The following is a 27,509-nucleotide window of genomic DNA, read 5'->3' as shown; positions in this document are numbered from 1 at the left end:
AATAAACTCCACTGTGGCCACAAGTATGTGCGTCATTATTTCCTTTGACGCTTCACTGTTATGAGTCGGTCTGTGCACTGAGACCACTTGTAAAGCTTAGTAGTCTATTATTTGACAACATTTGTAGTCTTTTTGATCAACCATTTTGGCAAACAAATGTAAATAGTAGCTGTCTATTTAAGATTCAGTCAGCAGAAAATAAATCAACCATATATGTTCCATGGGGTCACCGATCTGCATTGTTTTACTTACCAATGTAATTTTCAGTACACAGTGTACAGCATGTCTTACTGAATATTTAATCAGAACAGTGAAAATAATCAATTATTGATAATATAATGATAATGATAGTACAATAATAACGCCTAATGATAATTGAACAATCAGTCCTTCCTTCTCATCCCATCCAGTAAGTCTCCCCTTACCTGTGTTCTGAGTGACTTTTCTGAACTGTACCGCTTTCACTAAAGCTCTCCAGTCCTTTTCCTTCACCCTACTTCCTTCCTCTGCAACTCTTCTGCCAGAAGAAAGAGCCACTGGCTCAGAAAGCTCGTAAAGGTTAAACCTTTTTTGTGTGTGTGTTCCCATGCTGCTGCTTAGTGAATATTTAATTAGATAAGAGTTTCTTTGACTTGCTCAAAAGGAGGGTGTTTGGGCAAAGGCACTAAACAATTGTCTTCAAGTTTAGATAAGTTTGTGAACATCACTCACTGATTCAAAATGACTTCAGCACACAGTGATCATTTGACAGTGAGTTAGATATATCAAATTTGTACTAAAAATGTTATGTGCAACAACAATACTTGGCTATTGTCCTCAGTTTCCATGCCACTGTTGTGTTCCTATAAGACGACAAACGTCATAAAGTAGGTAGTACTACATCCACAAAAAAACAAACACTGTCCGAGCAGGCCTTGAAGGTCCAATGGTGCCAAACAGCTGCCGTGTTATCCTCAGCCCTTAGGTGTCACCGGATGCAGATATGGAGGGGCATGTGGTCAGCACACTGCTCTCCTAGCTGTTGTCAGTTTTTGTGACTGGTGCTGCTACTTCTCACTCAAGCAGCTCTTCAGTTGGAATAGCACATCCACAGTCCCATAAAATACAAACACTGAAGAATCTGTGCGCGCATTATTGTTCCTGCTCAGAATAGATGCTGTTTTCTACATCACTTTATATGCAAAAACACAATGTGCATAGGAGAGTCCATTATCACTCCATATATCATCACAGTATTTATTGATCATCAAGGTCACAATATAAATTTTTGAGATTACTTATTTCAGATTTTTAGCCAGTTATCTTCAGATCGAAGTTCATTTGATTACCACGGGTTGTACAAACGGTCTCATTAGACATGCTCACTGAATAAATATACTAATGTCACAGTGAAGTGAATTATGTAAAGTGAAGATGCTGTGCAAAAGAAAAAGACAAAAGAAAAAAAAATTGAAACTGATAATCACCACAAAATTGTTTTGTGCTCATGATGATTAAAAAAGTATTAGTGTGTGCTGAATTTTGTGGTTCCATCCTTCACAACTTTAATGATTCATTCAGCCACAAAAAATTGTATTCCGAATAATTCTACAGTCATCGCTACAGGAGCTATCTGCACCTCTGGAATGCAGTGCTTGCAGTAAACAAGGATATTTGGGTGCTGTTTTGTCTTGAATAGCTGATGAGTGCAACTAAGTGTAGCTTCGTGCTACAGATTCATGCTGATGAGTGCAGACCCACAGCGGTATATTGGCTCCACAGTGTCGCAGGAAACAAATACCATATAGTGACTACTGTTATTACACCATTACATGAAAGGGCTGTTGCAAAGGATCTTCCAGTTCTTTTAGTTGAACAAAAACCATAGTTACAAATCTGGTACAGGATGAGAGTTCAGCATAGAAGTGTTCAGTGGGCAATGATATCTGCGATGCTGTAGACCAGTGGTCTGCTGGCTGTGGCCAATGCTGAAATTAGTTGTGCAACTGTATTCGACGTCCAGTACATTGATGTGTGGTCAATGAGATAAGAACAACTTGATGGCGTGTCTGTCAGTCTTATGACTCATGGATTTATTGCTTGATTCTTTAGTATTAATGATGTCGAGAAACTTGGTACTTCTTTTTTTCGACTAATATATTCTTCTTTTGTCAAGATTTGAGAGGGCGCAGTGTGTGTGTTTTGTGCGCATTTTGTGCGTTGCTGCCAGTATAAGTTGTTGATCCCGTTGTCAACAACAACCTGCTTGTTCATGCTCAGTTATCCAGATAAAACTACTTAATTTCTTCAAAGTTATCACATAATTTTGTATCCTTTAACCATTGTGAAACCTCTGGCACAAAAGTTTAAATGTCACTGTGAGAGCAATTTTGTGGCTCACAACCACTTTGCAGTTTTTTCGTACTGTGAGGTAATTATTATTTTTTCGTACTGCGATGTAATTGTTCTGTGGAGCACTGCATGTCTCTGAAAAGGGGTGTGCCTCCATTGAACAACTGCTGACCCAGCAAGTGAGGAATGGCGATAAACAGCTGTCAGAACTTGTAGAAACGCGACATCCATTGTTCCAATTTCACACACATAAAAACGGATTTGAGGGCAATATGCATATTTGCATTTATCATGCACTTAGCACAATTTCTATGTGCAAATTATGACCATCATTCACGAGTAACAGAAACAGGTAGTAATTTATATGTTACACTTCAACATACAATACTAACTTTTGGCTGACATCAATTGCACAAAGAATTAAAACAGTGGAAATAAGTAAGTCAGTGAATAAAGTCAAAATCCACCATACTGCTACAAGAAATCCAGAAAGAGTGACACACCAAAGATAGTCAAAACTCACAGCTTTGCTTATCAAAAGAGGTTAGCCAGCACATGTTTTGTAAGCATGTAGATTGAGTATGATACTGGCATGGTTTCATTGTGTGGGTAGTTTTGTCCTAGTCAGAGTCTAAGAGGTCATGGCACGTGATATAATATGGCAAAGGAGGCTCTATCTTAAGTCCACTACTTTGTGCCTGCTGTGAAATTGTGGCACCACCAGTCGTGGGAGCAATTAAATAGCCTCACTCTTTGAGTCACTATCTACAGCAAGGGTTAAGTCTTACCCTTACTGAGTTATAAGAAAGTGTGTAGAAATGTAACATTTCTGGTATTTCATTCTCGGCAGCGGCTCGTGAGCATGCATTCCGGGTGTTCACAAATTTTTAGATTGAGATAAATATGAGTGTGTGAAATTAATAGCATCTCCTGTTTAACAGTTACACTCATCAATGTATTTATACAACTACAGCCACTGCTAATAATAATAATAATATGTGCATAACTTGTCAGAAAAAAGAAAGAGTTGTTTTTAGTTAATTTTGTTGTACATAATTAAGTACAGTTTAGGGCAAGAATGAAATAACATGTAAGGTTTCTTTAATGTCCATTGGCATTTTTGTGTAAGTGGGAGTTTTCATGCTTTTTTTTTTTTTTTTTTTAGTGTACAAGATCTAAACGCATGTATTACTTAATAAATTAACTTGCAGGCTGAAAATCAGTTATTCTCACACTCCACCAACACACCACCTTACACTTATTATATACTGTTTTGTTCACTTGTAGTCATGCTTATTTGATTTCATCACTTTCCCAGTCACTGGATCTGGTCTGGGAGGCCGTAATTCTTTTGCGGCTAACTTTTCGTGTTAATTTTCTTTTTAAAACAGGTTCAACAGAGTTCATGTTGATACTACAAATGAAAGCAGATTCCAGCACAGTAAACAACCAATTCCAAAACAAACTGCTGTTCGTGCAAATGATGAAATTCATGCAGTACTGTCTACCGAAATGATTACTTAGTAGAATAAAGATGAGGTGCTGAAAACCATGAGGGCCAAAAGCACACCACTGTTGATCCCACATTTAATTGAATAGCAAAGAAACCAGTGAGACAGCTTTTGGTGAATGTTCATATATACAGTGTGGACCTACAGCACAGATAACCCTGACCCACCATAAGATCAACAGATGTCAGAAGCATGAATAAATGCTACAGTCCCACAATCAGTGATGTACTTTATAGTGCTCAGCACACAAATGGGTTACTGTATGGTAAAATCCAAAACTTAACATATTATATCTCATTCATAATCCTGCAAAATAGGTTTTTCTGTCAGAATAACTATAACATGTATTGATGTCCAATCTAATTTTACTATATAATGAGTGAATTGGCACATCTGAGGAGTGTGCTACCATTTTCTAGTGGGATTTATGCAAAGTGAATGGGAATAAAAGTCTGCTGCAGTGTTCCACGATCTAGTGGCATTAATGTAAACTTGTAGTTGAGTGGTAATGGATAGCTGTACACACCATGGCCTGTGCACGTTGTTTATCAAATCTGTATGTATTTGACCCATAAGGCGATTGCATGATGTCAGTTGCAAATGTGAAAAAGCTCCTTAAAACATGCACAAGAGAAAGTGTGCTCGCGACCCTGGTGGCAAGTTTCACACAGTCTAGAGGAGTAGCAGTGAAGTATAGTGTGGTAGATTTAGCACTGTGTTTTTCAGATTACCACATCTACATTATGTTTAACAGCATTCAAAGAGAAATAACCAATAATTCTGAAAAGTGTCAAAAGTTGTGGTTTTCCCGTATTCTTGCGTTCTTGCGCAACAGCCACCACTGTTCATTCTTTTATAGAAGCTAACATTTTTCGCATCAATCCCTTTGCTGTATTTGGTTTCTAGATTTAAGATTCATTTAATAGTATCTAACTGTATTCCATATACCAGTTTGGACATTTGGACATATTCTTATATCACAGGAACACAAATGATGGTGATTATAAAATAAAATTAAGTTGGACAAATCTGATATGATTTCAAAGCTACAATAGGTGTACAACCTGATGTTGACACATATCCAATTTTGCGATCTAAGAAGAGGGTATCGAAGGTAGCCAGTGACATTATTTTTCAAACCCAATCAGGCAGACACCTGTCTGTACTTGCTTTTATGCACACACATGAAATTATTACTTTTTCCAGTACGCCATTTGGTATACGTGCTGATTATAAATGATTCATCGGGTTATGGATGAATGTATTTCACAAAGTATTACATACAGAATAGTGACCGATACAGTGTATGAAAAATCACGTTTTCAAGTTTCTTATCCATCATTACAAATGTTCTAAGTGCTGTCCTTGCACTACATGACATGTCTATGCAGTAGTCAAACTCAGTCCATACACATTCAAGCATGTCCCTGTCAGTGTTTGCCAGTGCAGCAGTGATACGATCCTGGAGCTCAGCCAATGTTGTTGGAAAAGGTGGTATGTACACATTGTCTTTCAAGTATCCCTAAAGCAAAAAAAATCACAAACTGTAAGGTGGGGAGGCCTCAGGGGCAACCTGAAGAGTGCACATCGCCCAAACTATCTGTTTGGAAGTTCCTTGTTTACTTGGCAGTGCAATTTTCTAACCAATGAGGCAGAGCTCTGTGTTGTTGGAATATGAAGTGTGTGTTATCAGCTATCAGTCTCGGAAACAACCAGTCTTCTAACATGTAGTTATGTCATACCCGTCACAGTTTTCCCAGGAAAAAAGTAGGGCCCATAAACATTGCTACATGACACAGCATAGAAGATAATCGCCTTTGGGGAATATCTTGGGGATTTTCCATGCCCCATACACAGACATTGTGACAATTCACTTTACCGTTTAGCTGAAGCGTTGCCTCATCACTGAACATGATAACCAGGAAAAAAGTTCCATTGCCTCCTAGAAACTTTCACAAAATTCGCATCTGATGGTGCGGTCATTTAGTCATAAACCTTGCAATAGCTGTAAGTGAAACAGTTTCTGATGTAATTTCTTCCACAGAGTTGGCTTAGGAATCCCAGTTCACGACTTGCACAACGTGTGGATTTCTGTGGGCTATGGAGGAACACATCTTGGATGCTCTCCACTGTTTCCTCAATGATAGGTGGTCGCTCGGAGATGTTCCTTTACAGAGGCAGTGTCCTTGAACTGTCAATACCATTGCCGAATGCTTCTGTCAGTCAGTGGCTGTATGTTTTACTGCCTTTGGAATGCATGCTGCACAGTAGTGACGGATTCTATCTTCTCATATTGCAACACGTAACATGCATTCTGTTGATTAGTCACCATTTTGCAAACTGTTATCATCCCCCCTGCCATCTGGTGAGTCAAAATGGAACCTGCAATGACATAAACAAAACTTTAAAGTACACTCTTTGGACTGATTATTAGTACAAGTGGGTGGGCATTATATGTTTGAAGTTATAATACGTCAAAACCCAAGGAATCATTTGTAATCACTCTGTTTATTGGTAAAACTGTGAGCTTTGGAGGGAAAAGGGTGGGCGTTAAAAATTGTATAGAGAGACGAAGGTTTGACTATCTTAAGCAGATGGAAGTGGATGTTGCTTTTAGTAGTTATGCAGAGATGAATAAATTTGCAAAGTATAGACTAGTTCGGAGAGATACGTCAAGACATTATTTGGTCTGAAGATGACGACAACAACAACATTGTAGCTGTAATTTCACAGTTCATCCTAAATTTATTTTTATTTTTAATGATAAATACCATTAGGGAGTAAATCTGCTGGTATGGAAATGTATGGATCCTTATGGTCCTGTAAGAGTTTTCTTGAAGTGTTTAATTATCAGTTTACACTGTATTATTATGTGACATGTATGTAGAATAAATAGTTTTTTTGACATCAGGTCCATTTCCTTAGAAGAATATGTGATAGGACAGCATTGAGTGAAATTATGCTAGTAATTCCATCTGCAGAACAAATTTGCAAGGGAGATTTTTAAATGCAGAGATGATTTCTTGAGATTTCTCATTAGCTTATCCACATGCTGATACAATGTTAGTTTATTATCTGTCTGGATGGCTAGGGACTTCACAAGTGGAGCTCTCTCAAGTGTGTAATCATTGCTCTCTAGTTCTAATACATGAAAAGTCCTTCCTTTTTTATTGCAACTGCATGATATGAGTCTTTGTTAAATTAGGTGTTAAGCTGTTGTTCTTCTTGTTGTGGTCTTCAGTCCTGAGACTGGTTTGATGCAGCTCTCCATGCTACTCTATCCTGTGCAAGCTTCTTCATCTCCCAGTACTTACTGAAACCTACGTCCTTCTGAATCTGCTTAGTGTATTCATCTCTTCGTCTCCCTCTACGATTTTTACCCTCCACGCTGCCCTCCAATGCTAAATTTGTGATCCCTTGATGCCTAAGAACATGTCCTACCAACCGATCCCTTCTTCTAGTCAAGTTGTGCCACAAGCTCCTCTTCTCCCCAATTCTATTCAATACTTCCTCATTAGTTATGTGATCTACCCATCTAATCTTCAGCATTCTTCTGTAGCACCACATTTCGAAAGCTTCTATTCTCTTCTTGTCCAAACTATTTATCATCCATGTTTCACTTCCATACATGGCTACACTCCATACAAATACTTTCTGAAACGACTTCCTGACACTTAAATCTATACTCGATGTTAACAAATTTCTCTTCTTCAGAAACGCTTTTCTTGCCATTGCCAGTCTACATTTTATATCCTCTCTACTTCGACCATCATCAGTTATTTTGCTCCCCAAATAGCAAAACTCCTTTACTACTTTAAGTGTCTCATTTCCTAATCTAATATCCTCAGCATCACCCGACTTAATTAGACATTCCATTATCCTCGTTTTGCTTTTGTTGATGTTCATCTTATATCCTCCTTTCAAGACACCGTCCACTCCATTCAACTGCTCTTCCAAGTCCTTTGCTGTCTCTGACAGAATTACAATGTCATTGGCAAACCTCAAAGTTTTTATTTCTTCTCCATGGATTTTAATACCTACTCCAAATTTTCTTTTGTTCCCTTTACTGCTTGCTCAATATACAGATTGAATAACATTGGGGAGAGGCTACAACCCTGTCTCACTCCCTTCCCAACCGCTGCTTCCCTTTCACGTCCCTTGACTCTTATGCCATCTGGCTTCTGTAAAAATTGTAAATAGCTTTTCGCTCCCTGTATTTTACCCCTGCCACCTTTAGAATTTGAAAGAAAGTATTCCAGTCAACATTGTCAAAAGCTTTCTCTAAGTCTACAAATGCTAGAAACGTAGGTTTGCCTTTCCTTAATCTTTCTTCTAAGATAAGTTGTAAGGTCAGTATTGCCTCACATGTTCCAATATTTCTATGGAATCCAAACTGATCTTCCCCAAGGTTGGCTTCTACTAGTTTTTCCATTCGTCTGTAAAGAATTCACGTTAGTATTTTGCAGCTGTGACTTATTAAACTGATTGTTCGGTAACTTTCACATCTGTCAACACCTGCTTTCTTTGGGATTGGAATTATTATATTCTTCTTGAAGTCTGAGGGTATTTCGCCTGTCTCATACATCTTGCTCACCAGATGGTAGAGTTTTGTCAGGACTGGCTCTCTCGAGGCCGTCAGTAGTTCTAATGGAATGTTGTCTACTCCCGGGGCCTTGTTTCTACTCAGGTCTTTCAATGCTCTGTCAAACTCTTCACACAGTATTGTATTTCCCATTTCGTCTTCATCTACATTCTCTTCCATTTCCATAATATTGTCCTCCAGAACATTGCCCTTGTACAGACCCTCTATATACTCCTTCCACCTTTCTGCTTTCCCTTCTTTGCTTAGATCTGGGTTTCCATCTGTGCTCTTGATATTCTCTTTTCTCCAAAGGTCTCTTTTATTTTCCTGTAGGCAGTATCTATCTTACCCCTAGTGAGATAAGTCTCTACATTGTTACATTTGTCCTCTAGCCATCTGTGCTTAGCCATTTTGCACTTCCTGTCTATCTCATTTTTGAGACGTTTGTATTCCTTTTTGCCTGCTTTATTTACTGCGTTATATTTTCTCCTTTCATCAATTAAATTCAGTATCTCTTCTGTTACCCAAGGATTTCTACTAGCCCTCGTCTTTTTACCTACTTGATCCTCTGCTGGCTTCACTACTTCATCCCTCAGAGCTACCCATTCTTCTTCTACTGTATTTCTTTCCCCCATTCCTGTCAATTGTTCCCTTATGCTCTCCCTGAAACTCTGTACAACCTCTGGTTTAATCAGTTTGTCCAGATCCCATCTCCTTAAATTCCCACCTTTTTGCAGTCCCTTCAGTTTTAATCTGCAGTTCATGACCAATAGATTGTGGTCAGAGTCCACATCTGCCCCTGGAAATATCTTACAATTTAGTACCTGGTTCCAAAATCTCTGTCCTACCATTATATAATCTATCTGATACCTTCTAGTATTTCCAGGATTCTTCCAGGTATACAACCTTCTTTTATGATTCTTGAACCAAGTGTTAGCTATGATTAAGTTATGCTCTGTGCAAAATTCTACCAGATGGCTTCCTCTTTCATTTCTTTCCCCCAATACATATTCACCTACTATGTTTCCTTCTCTCCCTTTTCCTACTCTCGAATTCCAGTCACCCATGACTATCAAATTTTCGTCTCCCTTCACTACCTGAATAGTTTCTTTTATCTCATCATACATTTCTTCAATTTCTTCATCATCTGCAGAGCTAGTTGGCATATAAACTTGTACTATTGTAGTAGGTGTGGGCTTCGTGTCTATCTTGGCCACAATAATGCGTTCACTATGCTGTTTGTAGTAGCTCACCTGCACTCCTATTTTTTTTATTCGTTATTAAACCTACTCCTGCATTACCCCTATTTGATTTTGTATTTATAACCCTGTATTCACCTGACCAAAAGTCTTGTTCCTCCTGCCACCGAACTTCACTAATTCCCACTATATCTAACTTTAACCTATCCATTTCTCTTTTTAAATTTTCTAACCTACCTGCCCGATTAAGGGATCTGACATGCCACGCTCCGATCCGTAGAACCCCAGTTTTCTTTCTCCTGATGACGACGTCCTCCTGAGTAGTCCCCGCCCAGAGATCCGAATGGGGGACTATTTTACCTCCGGAATATTTTACCCAAGAGGACGCCATCATCATTTAACCATACAGTAAAGCTGCATGCCCTTGGGAAAAATTACGGCTGTAGTTTCCCCTTGCTTTCAGCCGTTCACAGTACCAACACAGCAAGGCCGTTTTGGTTGGTGTTACAAGGCCAGATCAGTCAATCATCCAGACTGTTGCCCTTGCAACTACTGAAAAGGCTGCTGCCCCTCTTCAGGAACCACACGTTTGTCTGGCCTCTCAACAGATACCCTCTGTTGTAGTTGCACCTACGGTACGGCCATCTGTATCGCTGAGGCACGCAAGGCTCCCCACCAACGGCAAGGTCCATGGTTCATGGGGGGGAGGGGGGCGGGGGTGTTAAGCTACCTTCTGTAATCTTACTGCATTATCCTTCTAAATGTGCCTGGTATGGATGTGTTATGAGTATAATTGATCGTCTTGAAAGATCACAGTGTTTGGAGAGAGAGAGAGAGAGAGAGAGAGAGAGAGAGAGAGAGAGAGAGAGAGAGAGAGAGATCTAAAGCAGGAGAGGGTATGGTTTTTAGGGCACATGGAAGGTAGTTGTGAGGCTGCAGATCAGGAATGATTTCAGGAGACACACTGTGGTGCAGTGTAGCATCTCTGTATACTTCACAGTGCTCCTCTATTGGAAAGATAATTGCATGGAAATCATTGGCAATGAGATATAGTCAGTGAAACCAGCACTGTAGCCATTGATATCAGATTGTAGTCAGTCCAGGGAAGTCACCATGAATATCTTTGTACTGACCGCATTCTAGCAGTTTAGTGAATTTCTGGCAGACATATGTGCACTGGTGTAAAAATCTCAATATTTTCATATTTCAAGAGAATGTTTGGATTTCTGAGGAGTGTGTGTTCTAATTCCTGAGAATGATGTAGCTTACACACCCATAGGACCTTGCTGTTTGTTTTGAAGAAGAATAAGAACATGATGATGATGATGATGATGATTGCACTGCATTTATTTTAAAAAAATATTTTGTCATTGAACTGCTACCTTTTGTGAGAGAGATTGTATCGTGCTTCAGGCTCAATCACTCATGTGACAACTATTCAGTTACTTGCATTTTCTACTTTTTATTAGCTTCTCGTATGCATATTCAGATGTTTGTTTGCCAATAACTTACACTTTTAGTGATTACTATTGCTAACGTGTTTCAGACCTTGTAAGAATACATCTGCATGTTAATACCAACATTTTTTTGGCTTCATTGTGCTCTAGGAGGAAAAGTGACTGTGCACAAAACTTTCCACAGTTACACTGTTCGGGCAAAGCAGGGAGGATCCCAGAGTGCCAGAGATGGACGCAGCGGTGGGAGCCACCCTAAGAGTGCTGGCGCTAGTCTGCGGCGCTACAATGAAGCTTCTTTTGCACAAGTATTTCCATCTGTTTCTCTTACTTTAATTTTTATTTTTGTTTGATATTTCTTCATTTGTATTAAATGTTTATATTACATGAGGTTTTTTAAACAAAAGGAAAAAGATACCTAAAGAAGCAGTAGTCTTTCATGTAAAGTGAAGCTTTGTAAATGAGTATCCCGACATGGAGCATTCCAGACTTAGGACTTTCTCTGGTTTACCTACTCTGGTTAAAGTGAATGACAAGATAGTTCCTTTGGATAAGACACAGCTGATATCCTTCACCATGCTTATTATACAGAGACCTGTACTCTATCTCTGATGACTAGAGCTAGAAATTTTAGGTGAAAAAAATTAGGTTAAATAGGTGCGACGAAGATGCTGTAATTTAGTCAAAGAAGGTGCACGTTTTATATGTTAGTATTCATACAAACATCACCAAAACCTTTTTTACTTCATATATGACATGAAATTCTCCCAGACATGCATCATTGAACCTTGGATCACACTGGCATTGTTTGTTTCATTGAGAAAGTAAATTTTCAACTGTGTGGGTTTCGTTTGCAGTTCATGACCTTTTGGGTGGAGTTTAGGTTTTAGTTTCTTGAATTTGACTGAGACATTGCCTCGCCAATTAATCATAGTCGAACTCCTGCTTTACTACGTTGTAGTTCTTTATTTTTCCCGTATTTTATGCTAGCTATATGCTGCGTAATACAATTACATTATTGTTTTCGTCAGTTGTTATTGATATATCACAAACACTGCATGTCGGAACAGACCTGTCATTCTGAATTCCATCTGCACTAAACTGCTCAGCAATATTACATATTTTTCTGGAATTCACTTTCTGTTTCAGCATAATTACTTACTAATGCTGGCAACACAGGAAAATGCTAGAGCCACAAAAAGTCAAAGCATATTCCAAAACATTATGTACGTAATGCTAACAAGGCTGGTAGGCTAATAGTTCAACAAGCACTCACCAGGTTCATGCTTATATCCCATTAGAGCAGTATCGGGAGCCTGTGATCATAGCAACAAACTGGGGAATTACATAGAACATAACTTTGCAAACAAAAACCTCTCCATTTCTTGGCCTTTATAGTAATGTTTGTATTTCCATTACTTTAGTAATAAAATGTGGAAAAAGGTGCAACCAAAACTCGGTTAGGAATGTTCATTTAATGTTTTCTTCGCAAGACAAGGTAGATAGAGCATTTCATTCTCTCTCTCTCTCTCTCTCTCTCTCTCTCTCTCACACACACACACACACACACACACACACACACACACATGTCAGATTTTACAGTGGCTTATGTTCATTGTTCACAGGTGGAAGGTGATTCTCATAACTCCCGGTGTGTGAAAAAGGATTCTTGCCAATGATATAAGACTTATGGCTACTTTCCATTACTTTTTTTATATGTACAGTTGAAGACTACAATGAGTAACAGTCACACATTATTGAAAGCCTTTTTTTCATTCTTTCTCTGGCAGCTTGACGTCCTTCTCAGTCTATACACCGTTCAGTTTCTGTTCATCATGGAAGTCTTTAAAACTGTTGACACTGATTTATACTTTTCCATTCTGGCATGTCTCTCAGTTTAACCCAGATCTTATCATGTATCCTAAATATGTTCGCAACTTCTAATCTTCTTATCCCAATTAACTCCACAAGTCTTTGATTTTCTTGCTGGAGTTCTCCCATTCCTTGTAATGTACACAGTCCATCCATGATCTTTCATCCCATTATCTTGCAAATGATCTTTCTGTCAAATATCTCAGCTTCTCTTGGTCCTTACATTTCTGTCATTTGGAGACATTCACTTACATACAGACACTGTTTTAGTCACAGTGTTGTTATAGTGTCGTAGTTTAGCTGTTGTGCCTTAGTTTAGCTCATCTTGAAATGACTTTTCATTCTGTAAAATGCATGTCATGTGATGAGCTTTTCCTATCTCCCCTCACATGATATTGTTGGCATCTGCTTTGCTAGTTTTCAGTTGCACAATTTCCCAGAGATATTTAAGGCAGTCATTCTTTTTTCTTTCTTTCTTTGTTTCTTTCCATGCCCGGAGTTCAGTTATAGAGGAGGTTTTGATGTTTTTGTCATAGTTTTTCTCCCAAAAGGAAACTTGCAGATTGGCTTTTTTTTTATTGCTGTTTATCAGCTCAGAGAACAAGATCGCAAAATCGTCAGCAACTACCAGGCAGTTAATCTTGATACCACTTGCAGTCCCTCGAGTGTTTACTTGGTTGAGTGGCCCTTTCTTGTCCAGTTCATTTCCCTGTGTACGTGGATGTTGTGCAAAACAGAAATGAAGGTATGTGGAGACAGCCTATCAGCCTGACTGATGACTGATTTAATATCAAACTCTTTGGAGAGTTCCCCCATAAATTTTGCCTTTGAAGGGGTCCTTGTTAACATCTGCTTGATAATTTCCATTACTTTAGTGTCTGCTCCAAATTTTATCAGTACCAGATCTTTGCAGAGGTAGTTTCTCAGCTCTCTCTTCTTCAGGCTCCATATCTCAGTGCGCGATCTTTCTTTTCGGTAGCTTGCTTGACATTCCCCAAACTGACAGTCTATTTGCTCCACTGACTACATCGACAGTGCTTTGGGTAGTACTTTATATAGAGAAGGATGATCAAAATGCCACAGTAGTTAATTGGGATCCATTTATCATCTTTTGTATGTTGAGGGTGAACCAGAATAGTTGGAATTGCTTCAGATTCCCAGCTCTTTTCCACTGGTTGCTCTAAGGCTTTGTGATTTTCAGCATCTCAGTTCCCCCAACTAATTTATCCATTTCTTTTTTCTCTTCTGAGATTGTATCTGTGTTATGGAATTATTGTTGACCATTTATCTGTAGGTCCTCTGCAATGTAACCAATTATCAAAGTATCTGGCCAGGGTCTCTCACTTTTTTGTCTGTTTACTGCCAGTTATCCCATCTTCCCTCTGAATATTTAAGTGTGGTAGTTGATACTTATTTAAGAGCTGCTTGGCACTCATATAGATATTCTGCTATTGCCCTTCTTAAATTCTTCTCAGTGCTTCAGATTTCTTCAGAGATTTGATTTCTTTTGGCATGTCATAGTGTCTTTACTGTGTGTTTGCATACTTCTTTATAACAAATTTGTCTTCTGTTTTGTCTGCATACCACATTTTATAACTTAAGCTACAAGATGTAACTGTGACTCATGGAACATAACTGAAATGTCACTATCATCAAAACTCTTTATGAAGTGAATCAGTGAAAATGAGTGTCTTTTGTTCCACCATTTCTCACATTTCAGAACTGGGAAAAGTCAAAGAAGCTTAGATAAGGAGTGTCACGACAAGTGCATTTAACAACATTGGACTTCTCACTCATACTGCAACTATTTGTTGACATACTGATAGTGTTAGTGCTATTCATTTTAAAAGAATTTGAAATAATGAATGAATGCAGACTCCTGATGAAATCTACTGAAACATACAGCATTAAATGGTGTAGACTGGTCAATAGGAATGTTGCTCAAGTGCTTTACCACAGTGTACAACAAATGATTAAAACAGAACACGAAGAGATCCTTCTGGATACTATTGCAGGTGAAAATTATTTGCAGATTCCTGAACTCCTACAGAAGTTAATGGATTAGTTTCATAATTAGAATGTAGGGATTTCTACCGATGATGAAAGTTTCCTTCTATTACAGTAGTACTGTTTGAATAGTAGGATCTTATCACATTTCGGGTACAACAGTCCAAACACAGAATGAATCTTTCAGTCTGCAGAGAAATTTGTGCTGTTTTGAAACTTTGTGGTTGGTAAAATCTATTTCATGGATTGGACTGTACATTCTGCAGCTGAGTGAGAAATATGTATCTGACAGCCAAATAATGAACTCATATTAGCTTCCTGGTGCTGCCAAGGAATTTTCCTTGGTTGGATGGTGGAAATAAAACATGTTCAGCCTCATGGTGACAGTTGAGCAGCTACTTGAAGGAGAAGTAACAACTCCAGTTTGGGAAAGCCAACATAAATATCCAGAAGAACAGTGTTCTAATTTCAGTTTCCCTTACTGTTACCCAAGATATTACTGATGGAGGATAATGCAGCGGTCAGTTGTTACTGTATGGAATTAAAATATTTATTTCTAATGTAGAAAGTGAAAGTTGGGGGACCTGCTTAACTGGGGAAATTATAATTTAGTGAATTGCCATGTTTGCTACTATGATGAACTTGTAAGTGAAGGAAATTAAGAAAGGAAAGAAATTCCATAAAAAAGTCTGCAATCAATGTGAATTTTTGCAAATAAAGCTGTCTATATCACTTAGCATCACCAATATTTTCATTTATTATGATGGACGAATTTCTCTCATATCATACAGGTCAAGAGCAAATGTGCCACATCATTTCAAAGTTTGCTGCAAAAAGTGTAAGTTGAATTTCCACATGATACCTCTCCAAAACTATAATATTTTGATTTCTGATGATTTGTTAAAATGCTACAGACCTCTCTAAATGAGAGTATTTCTGAAAATGTCGTAACGAAAGGGAAAATTGAAAAGTTTTGATAAAAAAATCAGAAGTTACAGAGATATGAATTAATCCAATAAATACTGTGTTCCCAATATTAAGAGACATAATTAATAGATACACACTTCTGAGCTGCTTCCTTAAAAAACATGAAAATTTATAACTTTTTGCAAACTTCAAAATCTTTTTGGAATTTCCATATTATGTTTTGAAAATATGGAAAGCCACAGGATGTTCACTGTGTTGAGAAATGATAAAGTTGAAGGGCTGCTAACTGCCAGCTATGACATTGATGCATGAAATTCTTAAACTGTCTACTTATTTGTACATAAAGATGAAAGAATCTGAAATTTTTTGGTTGTTTAGAAATTATTTTATCCTAAACCCCCACCCTAAATCTTCTAAAAGTTTCATGGTACTTTAGTTGGTCATTGTACTTAGAGAATGTACAATCATAGTGGGCAATACTTTTCTGTACAAAATTTGAGAAATTTTTTAGGTGGGTCAAAAAATCATGAACACTTTTAAGTATGTAAAATGGCCAGTGATTTTAAGTAAATGTCATGCAAAACTGGTATTCCTGATCAAAATAATTACTTTACAACATTATAAGTGTGTGAGAAAACAATTTATAAATTTCTTTGAAAGCATTTTATATAAAAAATGAGATGTAGAATATTTATACCCATATTTCTTTTTATGATATTATTCACAAATTATTATTGTCTTCAGTCTTTATTTTACTTTTTCACGACTTTCCATGAAGTAAAATTGCCTACAGTGTAAAAACCAACACTGCACTGTTGAAGAGAGATCATTTGTTTTTTTCGTCTGCTTCTCATTGAACTTATATAGCTGAGTTTGCAGATGGACAAGAATGATCCAACAAGAGTAGTACTTAGGAAATGAGAACTGCACAGTGATCTTTTTATGATGGCTATTTGAAAGCATTAGCAGGACTATGAGGTGTCACAAAGCAGGCGGTTATATCTTGCAGCTCATGAGAGACACTTATTATCTGTCCCACACTCCACTGATTGTTATACACACAAGAAATGAAGTAGCTCACTACGAAGTCTTCTAATGTATACTGTGGTCGCTGCATTTCATGGAGAACTATTCTTGCAATGTATGTGCCACTCTGGGATGCAACCCAGTAGTGACTTGATTGAATTCCTACCACAGGCTTCATAGCAGACCATTCTTCTCTCTTTTTTAAACAGAATTCCCTTAATGCACTTTCATTTAGAATTAAGAGTTTCATGATGTTTACAAATCCAGTAGCATCTGTTATAGCATCAACAGCTTCATGCTGGAGTTTAAATCTTGTCGCAAGATGTTTACAGAGATCTCCTACCCCATCACATGCACTTTTTCCATGACCTGTTGCTGCAAATATCTGCTTTTTTGTCTTAGTTCCTGTACTACAGTGATGACCAAGCCCATAAAGCTGAAAGCATTTTTTTAAAATTAGATGCTGCACCATCAGTCACTTACACATGTTTAAGAAATGCATGGCCTCTAGATGCTATGCCATCAATTATTGTGCTGACAGTGTAGCATGCATGTGCACTGTCATAAATAAGATCATCACTGAAAATAGCAAAACAGTGTGATGTTCCAAGGAAGTGAGCAACACATGTTAATATTGATACCTGTGATGTGTGCCTGTGATAACTTCGAATTTTGTTCGACAAAGCAACAGACCAGTTCTCAGCAAAGTCAAAATGTACAACTAATGTCAGTATTCTGGGATTTGGCTGATTTTACTTCTGCTATGGCCTGTCTCTGAATCCTCCAGATATGATGGTGAGCTATTCCTTTTATGACCCAATGCCTAACCTCTGTAACAAAATTCTCTGGTTCTACTGTCTTCTTCAGCAGCTCTCCTCCCTCCCACAATGCATAGATTATGTCATTGTCCGTATCCTGATGGTGTAATGCTTCGGTAGTCATCCCTTCAGCACCAGGACACATTGCATATTCCTGCAACCAACATTTATCTTGCAACATCAGGTCCATCTCTGTGTACTTCTTTCCTGTGACACTGCTTATGATGAAACAAACCAGTTTGAAATTAGTGCAATAAATACGTGTGCCTACTTCCTTCACTGGCTGGCATTTTACCCATTTTGGTCATAAGGAGTATAATTGTGTGAGTCCAGTTTTTAAATTCAGGTTCTCTTATTGATGTTGTCATATCTCTTTTTACCTTTTTCACCATTTTCACTACAGAGATAACATCATCCTGGTTAGGATTTTGCCTGCTGCAATCTTTGTCATCACTTAGGAAGTATTCCAGAGCAAGAGAAAGCGTATCTTCTTGCAACGGATGTCCACAGTAAAAATCGGGGCATGCCCAGATACCTTTCTCAGTCTTTATTTTATGAGCTTTTGGTATCAAATTGTGTGAGGAAGTAGGTGTGTATTTCTGTATATGCTATTTAGAGTAGCTACCTGGTATCAGTGTCAGTAACTGTACCTTCTCAGTATAGGTGGCTGTTGAGATAGCAGTATCTAGGTTTTCAAACAGCACATCACATTTCGTGCACATATCAGTATCTTCAGGTTCTGCATGAAGTGCATATATGTTACACACTTCACATAGTTTTGAAGACGTTGCTTGTGTAAAACTTGTTTCAATTTCTTCCACTTTTCTGTTTACATACTGTTTACTTCTTGTGCTTCATACCTTTCCCGGACATTAGGCGGGGTGTGTGTGTGTGGGGGGGGGGGGGGGGGGTTATTTAAAAAGGGAAATGGATAGGTTAAAGTTAGATATGGTGGGAATTGGTGAAGTTTGGTGGCAGGAGGAACAAGACTTCTTGTCAGATGAATATAGGGTTATAAATACGAAATCAAATAATGTTAATGCGGGAGTGGGTTTAATAATGAATAAAAAAATAAGAACGCAGATAAGCTACTATGGACATCGTAGTGACTACATTATTGTAGCCAAGATAGACACGAATCCCACACCTACCGCAGTAGTACAAGTTTATATGCCAGCTAACCCCACAGAAGATGAAGAGATTGAAGAAATGTTTGACGTTATGAAAGAAATTATTCAGATAGTTAAAGGAGACGAAAATTTAGTAGTCTTGGGGGACTGGAATGCGACTGTAGGAAAAGGAAGAGAAGGAAAAATAGTAGGTGAATATGGGCTGGGGGTAAGGAATGAAAGGGGAAGCCCCCTGATAGAATGTTGCACAGATCATAGCTAATACTTGGTTTAAGAATCATGAAAGAAGCTTGTATACATGGAAGAGGCCTGGAGACACTAAATTGTCAGACATTTCCAGGGGCAAATGTGGACTCTGACCACAATTTATTAATTATGATCTGTAGATTAAAACTGAAGAAACTGCAAAAAGGTAGGAATTTAAGGAGATGAGACCTGGATAAACTGAAAGAACCAGAGGTTGTAGAGTGTTTCAGAGAGGGTATTAGGGAATGATTGACAAGAACAGGGGAAAGAAATATAGAGGAAGAAGAAGGGGTAGCTCTGAGGGATGAAGTAGTGAAGGCAGCAGAGGATCAAGTAGGTAAAAAGACGAGGGCTAGCAGAAATCCTTGGGTAACAGAAGAAATATTGAATTTAATTGATGAAAGGAGAAAATATAAAAATGCAGTAAATGAAGCAGGCAAAAAGGTATACAAACGTCTCAAAAATGAGAGCGACAGGAAGTGCAAAATGGCTATCAGGGATGGCTAGAGGACAATTTTAAGGATGTAGAATCATGTATCACTAGGAGTAAGATAGATACTGCCTACAGGAAAATTAAAGAGACTTTTGGAGAACAGAAAACCAATATTAAGAGCTCAGATGGAAAACCCATCCTAAGCAGAGAATGAAAAGCAGAAAGGTGGAAGAAGTATCTAGAGTGTGATGTACTTGAGGGCAATGTTATGGAAATGGAAGAGGACAAATATGAATATGAAATGGGAGATATGTTACTGCATGAAGAATTTGACAGAGCACTGCAAGACCTAAGTCAAAACAAGGCCCCAGGAGTAGACAACATTCCATTAGAACTACTGATGACCTTGGGAGAGCCAGCCATGATAAAACTCTTTCATCTGGTGAGCAAGATATATAAGACAGGCGAAATACCTTCAGACTTCAAGAAGAATATAATAATTCCAATCCCAAAAAAAGCAGGTGTTGACAGCTGTGAAAATAACTGAACTATAAGTTTGATAAGTCACAGTTGCAAAATACCAACACGAATTCTTTACAGACGAATGGAAAAACTAGTAGAAGCCACCCTGGGGGCAAGACCATGTTGGAACACGCGAGACAATACTGACCCTATGACTTATCTTAGAAGATAGGTTAAGGGAAGGTAAACCTACATTTCTAGCATTTGTAGACTAAGAGAAAGCTTTTGACAATGTTGACGGGAATACTCTCTTTCAAATTCTGATGGTGGCAGGGGTAAAATACAGGGAGTGAAAGGCTATTTACAATTTGTACGGAAACCAAATGGCAGTTATAAGAGTCGTGGGACACGAAAGGGAAGCAATGATTTAGAAGGGAGAGAAACAGGGTTGTAGCCTGTCCCAGATGTTATTCAATCTGTACTTGAGCAAGCAGTGAAGGAAACAAAAGAAAAATTTGGAGTAGGAATTAAAATCCATGGAGAAGAAATAAAAACTTTGAGGTTTGCTGATGACATTGTAATTCTGTCAGAGACAGCAAAGGACCTGGAAGAGCAGTTGAATGGAATGGACAATGTCTTGAAAGGAGGATATGAGATGAACATCAACAAAAGCAAAACGAGGATAATGGAATGTAGTCAAATTAAATCTGTTGATGCTGAGGATATTAGATTAGGAAATGAGACACTTAAAGTGGTAAATGAGTTTTGCTATTTGGGAAGCACTATAACTGATGATGTCCGAAGTAGAGGGGATATAAATTGTAGACTGGCTATGGCAAGGCAAGTATTTCTAAAGAAGAAAAATTTGTTAACATTGAGTATAGATTTGTCAGGAAGTCATTTCTGATAGTATTTGTATGAATTGTAGCCATGTATGAAAGTGAAAAATGGACAATAACTAGTTTAGACAAGAAGAGAATAGAAGCTTTTCAAATGTGGTGCTACAGAAGAATGCTGAAGATTAGGTGAGTAGGTCACATAACTAATGATGAGGTACTGAATAGAACTGGGGAGAAGAGGAACTTGTGGCACAACTTGACTAGAAGAAGGAATGAAAATGAAATGATCGTACGGCATTTATCGGCTGGGATATCCCCTTCGGGGTTCGGCCACCATTTTGCAAGTCTTTTTAGTTGACGCCGCTTCGGCGACTTGCGTGTCGATGATGAAAATGATGATGGACACACAACCCCAGTCCCCTGCCAGGAATCGAACCAGGGCCCCCTTGCGTGGTAGGCGGTAATGTTAACGCTGCGCTACGGAGGCTGACAGAAGAAGGGATCGGTTGGTAGGACATGTTCTGAGGCATCAAGGGACACCAATTTAGTACAGGAGGGAAGTGTGGAAGGTAAAAATCGTAGAGGGAGACCAAGAGATGATGAATACGCTAGGCAGATTCAGAAGGATTTATGTTGCAGTAGTTATTTGGAGATGAAGAGACTTGCACAGGATAGAGTAGCGTGGAGAGCTGCATCAAACCAGGATTTGGACTGAAGACCACAACAATAACAATAATAATAACTGTTGTAAGAATTATTTACAAAATGTACGTTTTTCAAAGGGCTGTACCATTTACAAAAATTTAAGATAAAATGAAAATGCTTTACTTTTTAACGCTTATGGTATAGAGGTCTAATATATGTTTTTTACGGAGAAATTCACGACTTCGAGTTGATATGATCTGTATGATTTGAAATGAAATCAACCTGATGTCTTGTCTACTCCTATCATCATATCAAAACTTAGAATTTGTAATCCAAGCATCAAAGCACAATAGAAACATAAGAGCAAGCTGACCTGTACAGTCCCATTTTTAAAGTTAAGGGAATTTCATGTGAACAATCACAAAAAATAAAATGTGCATGTTCTTAAGACAAAAATAAAAGAATGACCAACAGTTTTGTATAATATTTCACAGATGATACTTAGGTGTTAAAAAATGTTTTTCTAAAGAATAAAAAAAGAAAAAATATTTATGTTCTGCAGAAGGCAGAATTTATAATAATGTTTTTACAATGGAATTGGCAACATTTAGTTTTTTTTCTTTATGATATATTTGAAGTGACACGAACTTACTTCTTCACAGCACGTTCAAGATATTATGACACAGTGGTCATCCGAACTTGAAGCATGTGACCTCGTGCTGTACCGAGCTGTTGGCCATAATCGAAATATTTTGTTTGGAGGTCGTAATGCATTGCTGGACAAAACAGATCCTCGCCTACGTACGATACCATTTGCAACGCGCCGGGCAACTTTCAAGGAGTTGTTGAGAGTTCATGACCTACTTTCCTCAGTTGAAATGTATGGTGAGTTTCCATGAATGTCACAAACAAATTCAGCAGAAATTAAAAAACTTACTTTTTCAAACTATCCTTTATTTTGCATGTTACCGAGTCTACAATTAGCCCATACGTTATATCTGTATGCTTTGCTCTAGTAATGTTGCTGAATTAATTCTGTGATATTTCAGGTTCTGCAGAGTTTTATAAAACATCATTTCCAACATCACCTCGCAAGAAAGCTGATAATGATGCTAACAAATCGGTGGCGGACAGTCATGATGATGGTTTAAGTAAAGTTGAAGAGGAGCTTAGTTCTAGCACTGAAAGAGAAAGTAGGAAGAAAACCAGCCCCAATAAAAAACTTATAGATAGGTCAAAACCTCGAAAGTCACCTCATCGCCCACTTCCACAAATTGTTACTTTGTTGGGTAAAAGTTCTTCGGAAAGTGATATTCATTCTCTAGATGGTACAACTATGGAGAGAGCTGCAACTGAAATACCATTTAATAATACCTTGGTAGAATATGAGGATACTGTACCTCTGCACATGAAAAGTAAAGATTTGAGAAAGAAAGTGAGGAAAAAACAAAAAACGGATAATATCCCAAAAGGTAAATTTAATTTTAAAATTTTATATTAAAGTAATTATATTATATTGGCGACAATCTGTCAGTCAGCCCATTTTGGGTAAAGAGATAAAGAAAAAATGAATCAGAATATTAAATCAAACAATAGAAAATCCACTATGAAATGTAACAATATTACGAAAAGGAAAGTTGCCACTCACCATACAGCTGGGATGCTGAGTCGCAGATAGACACAACAAAAAGACTGTCACAAATAAATAAAGCATTCAGCCATTAAAGCCTTCGTCAACAGTAGACGTAGACACACACACTAGCACACGTACGCGCGTGCGCACACACACACACACACACACACACGACTGCAGTCTCAAGAAACTGAAACCACACTGCGAGCAGCAGCACCAATGCATGATGGGAGTGGTGACTGGGTTGGGGCAAGTAGGAGGCTGGGGCAGGGAGGGGGAGGGATAGTATGGTGGTGGAGGTGGCACACAGTGAAGTGCTACAGATTAGACGGAGGTAGGGAAGAGGTTGGGAAGGAAGTGTGGAAAAAGTGAGAAGTAAAAAGACTGAGTGTGTTGGTGGAATGACAGCTGTGCAGTGCTGGAGTGGGAACAGGGAAGGGGCTGGATGCGTGAGGGACACTGACTAATGAAGGTTGAGGCCAGGGGGGCTATGGGAATGTAGGATGTACTGCAGGGAGAGTTCCACCTGCACAGTTGAGAAAAGCTGATGTTTGTGGGAAGGATTCATGTGGCACAGGCTGTGAGGCAGTCATTGAAGTGAAGGATGTCATGTTTGGCAGCTTGTTCAGCAACAGGGTGGTCCACTTGTTCCTTGACCACAGTTCATCAGTGGCCATTCATGTGGACGGACAACTTGTTGGTTGTCATACCCCCATAGAATGCAGCACCGTGGTTGCAGGTTAGCTTGTAGATCACATGACTGGTTTTACATGTAGCCCCGCCTTTGATGGGATAGGTGACGTCAGTGATCGGACTGCGAGTAGGTGGTGGTGGGAGGATGTATGGGACAGGTCTAGCATCTAGGTCTGTTACAGAGGTATGAGCCATGAGGTAAGGGATTGGGAGGCCGGGTTTGTGCAAGGATGGACGAGTACTTTGTGTTGGTTCGGTGGACGGTGGAATACCTCTGTGGGAGGGGTGGGTAGGATAGTGGGTAGGACATTTCCCATTTCAGGGCATGGCAAAAGGTAGTCGAAACCCTAGTGGAGAATGTAATTCAGTTGCTCCAGTCCTGGGTGGTACTGAGTTACAAGGAGAATGCTCCTTTGTGGGCAGACTTTGGGAGGTGGTGAGAGACTGGAAAGAAAAGGCAAGGGAGAATTGTTTCTTTACAAGGTTGGGGGGATAATTATGATGTGTGAAGGCTTCAGTGACACTTTCGGTATATTTAAAGAGGGTCTGCTTGTTGCTGCAGCTGCGATGACTACGGGTAGCTGGGCTGTACGGAAGGGGGAAGGGACTTCTTGGTATGGAACGGGTGGCAGCTGTCATAGTGGAGGTATTACTGGTGTTTAGTAGGTTTGATGTGAACAGAGGTACTCCATCCATACGTACAGATGTACCTCTGTCCGTATCAACTGGACTGCAGCAGCTGAATTACATTCTCCGCCAGGGTTTCGACTACCTTTCGCCGTGCCCTGAAATGGGAAATGTCCTGCCCACTATCCCCCCCCCCCCTCCCCCCCGCCCACAGTGGTATTCTGCTGTCCACTGAACCTACACAATATACTCGTCCATCCTTACACAACCCCTGCACCCAAACCCTTACCTTGTGGCTCATACCCCTGTATTAGACCCAGATGCAAGACCTGTCCCATACGTCCTCCCATCACCACCTACTCCAGTCCGGTCACGAGCATCACCTATCCCATCAAATGCAGGGCTACCTGTGAAACCACTCATGTGATCTACAAGCTAACCTGCAACCATGGTGCTGTGGGCACGACAACCAGCAAACTGCCCGTCCACATGAATGGCCACCGACAAACTGTGGCCAAGGAAGAAGTAGACCACTCTTTTGCTGAACTCACTGCCAGGCATTAAATATGGATCCTTCACACCAACACCAGCTTTTCTGAACTGCAATATGCCCTACGTTCCCTTAACCCATCCAGCTCCTTCCTTGTTCCCATTCCAGCACTACACAACCGTCATTCCACCATCACACTCAGCCTTTTTAATTCTCTCCTTTTTTGCTACTTCCACCTTCCCCTCCCCACTCTGCCCTGCCCTCTGTCTAACCTGTAGCACTTCACTGTTTGCCGCTCCACCATACTATGCCTCTCCCTCCCCGCCCCAGCCTCCTCCATACCCCAACCCATCCACCACTGCCATCATGCACTGGTGCTGCTGCTCGCAGTGTGGTTTCAGTTGCCTGAGACTGCCGTTTGTGTGTGTGTGTGTGTGTGTGTGTGTGTGTGTGTGTGTGTGTGTGTCTACTGTTGATGAAGGCCTTAATGGCCTAAAGCTTTATTTATTTGTTACAGTCTTTTTGTTGTGCCTACCTGCGACTCAACATCCTCGCTATATGGTGGGTAGCAACTCTCCTTTTCATAATAGTGTAACATTGAATCATTACTTTGCTTTTCATGAGAAGTGGTTTCTTGGTGCTGGTGTTGATAGGAAGGATCCTGATCATGGAGGCTGTGGAGCACGCCATTGATGTGAGCCAATATTGTGTTGGATAACATGTTCAGCAACTTGGTGATCCAGCTGTTGCTTGTGCTGTGGTAATGGCCATTCATGTGGACAGACAGCTTGTTAGTTGTCATGCCCACATGGAGAGCAGCACAATGGTAGCAGCTTAGTTTGTAGATCACATGACTGTCACAGGTAGCCCTACCTTTGATGGGATAGGATATGCTGTGACAGGGTTGGAGTAGGTGGTAGTGGGAGGATGCAAGGGACAGGTCTTACATCTAGTTCTATTGCAAGGATATGAACCGTGAGGCAAGGGGTTGGGAGCAGGGACAGAGTAGGGATACACAAGGTTATTGCACAGGTGTGATATCAGTGAAGTACCACTGTGGGAGGGGTAGGGAATAGTGAGTAGGATAATTCTCATTTCAGGGCACAGTGATAGGTAGTTGAAACCATGGCATAGAATATGATTCAGATGCTCCAGCTCGGAGTGGTATTGAGTCATGATAGGAGTGCTCCTTAGTATCTGAACAGTTGTTATGTGGGATGGTGTAGGCGATGAGAGAGACTGCACAGGAGATCTGCTTCTGTACAAGGTTGGTAGTGTAATTTCAGTCCATGAACACTTCACTGAGACCCTCGCTAGATTAGGAGAGGAACTGCGTATCACTACAGATGTGAAATCATGGGTGGCTAGACTGTATGGAAGGGACTTCTTGGTATGGAAAGAGTGATGGCTCTCAGAGTAAAGGTAGGTTTGATTTGGACATAGATATTTATGTAACCATCGTTTAGGTGAAGGTCAACATCAAGGAAGATGACTTGTTAGGTTGAGGAGGACCAGATGAAGTGAATGGGAGAGAAGGTGTTGATATTTCATAGACATGTGGATAGGTTTACATGCTCTCAGTCCAGATTATGACCTCATCAGTGAATCTGAACCAGGTGGTGGGTTTGCTATTCTGTGTGCTTATTAAGAATTCCTCTAGATGTCCTGTAAGTATATTAGCATAGGATGGTGCCCATTACTGTACCATGGATTTGTTTGTAGGTGATGCCTTCAAAGAGGAAGTAATTTAATTATTGGTTGGAGATATTGGGCCCTGCTGCCCGTAAAGGAGGTTGTAGGTTTGATGTCAGTCGGGAGTTAGGAATGTGTTCATGTTCTAGTGTTCAGTAGTAATAAGGCTTTGCACATTCGGGATATTAGTGTAGAGGGCGGTGGCATAAACAGCATCGAGCAGGGCACTAGGTGGTAAAGAAACAGAATCACTGGAGGAAATGGTTGGTGTCTTTTATAGACGAGGATAGGTTACATGTAATGGGCCAAAGGTTTTGGCTTTTGAGAGCAGTTAACAGCCATTTCCTGCTCCTACCTGGGAGTACCACTGTTCACCACCTGTACAATTCCTACATTAAGCCTCTCCTCAAAGCCAACAAACCCTGCCTCACAGACTTGCTACATTTACCAGACCCTCAGAAACTCGGTCGCACTACCATACAGAATCCAGAACTTGAACATACCTGAAACAATGAGCCTGTCCTCCAAAAGCCTCAGTCCCACAGAAATTTCAGTCCTTTCTAAAGTCAATATCTTTTTCTCCTCTCCAAGATTCAGTCATGCTGGACATGTTACAGACCTTCTTTCCTTCTCCCATCCCTATAGTGGAAACACAGATTCCAAAACCAACACTGAACCTTGCCTCAATCAGTTCACTCCTCCATTGAACTGTGATCCACCACACCTGCGAGCCAGTGACCCAAAATTCGCTAACCTTGGACTTTGCCTCACCATCATTCCCCAAATCCCTCAACATGGAAACCAACTATACATCCACAGAAAGAACCACACCCCACTGCATAAAAACTGATCTTGTCCTTATAATCCTATTTGCTGACAAAGGCTCCACCAT

General features: G+C 39.6%; 1 protein-coding gene across 1 annotated transcript in view; it reads left to right on the top strand.

Annotated features, from left to right (window-relative positions):
- The window catches only part of LOC126473689 (ankyrin repeat and zinc finger domain-containing protein 1-like), a 111,032-nt gene that overhangs the window by 60,695 nt on the left and 22,828 nt on the right, over positions 1–27,509 (top strand). The window contains exons 6-8 of the mRNA XM_050100925.1: positions 11,231–11,385; positions 22,145–22,367; positions 22,532–22,954. Of these exons, the coding sequence (XP_049956882.1) occupies positions 11,231–11,385; positions 22,145–22,367; positions 22,532–22,954 (801 nt within the window). The remainder of the gene's footprint in view (positions 1–11,230; positions 11,386–22,144; positions 22,368–22,531; positions 22,955–27,509) is intronic.

The sequence above is a fragment of the Schistocerca serialis genome, chromosome 4, assembly GCF_023864345.2.
Source record: "Schistocerca serialis cubense isolate TAMUIC-IGC-003099 chromosome 4, iqSchSeri2.2, whole genome shotgun sequence".
NCBI classification, from domain to species: domain Eukaryota; kingdom Metazoa; phylum Arthropoda; class Insecta; order Orthoptera; family Acrididae; genus Schistocerca; species Schistocerca serialis.
This window is presented reverse-complemented; position numbering and strand designations above follow the sequence as displayed.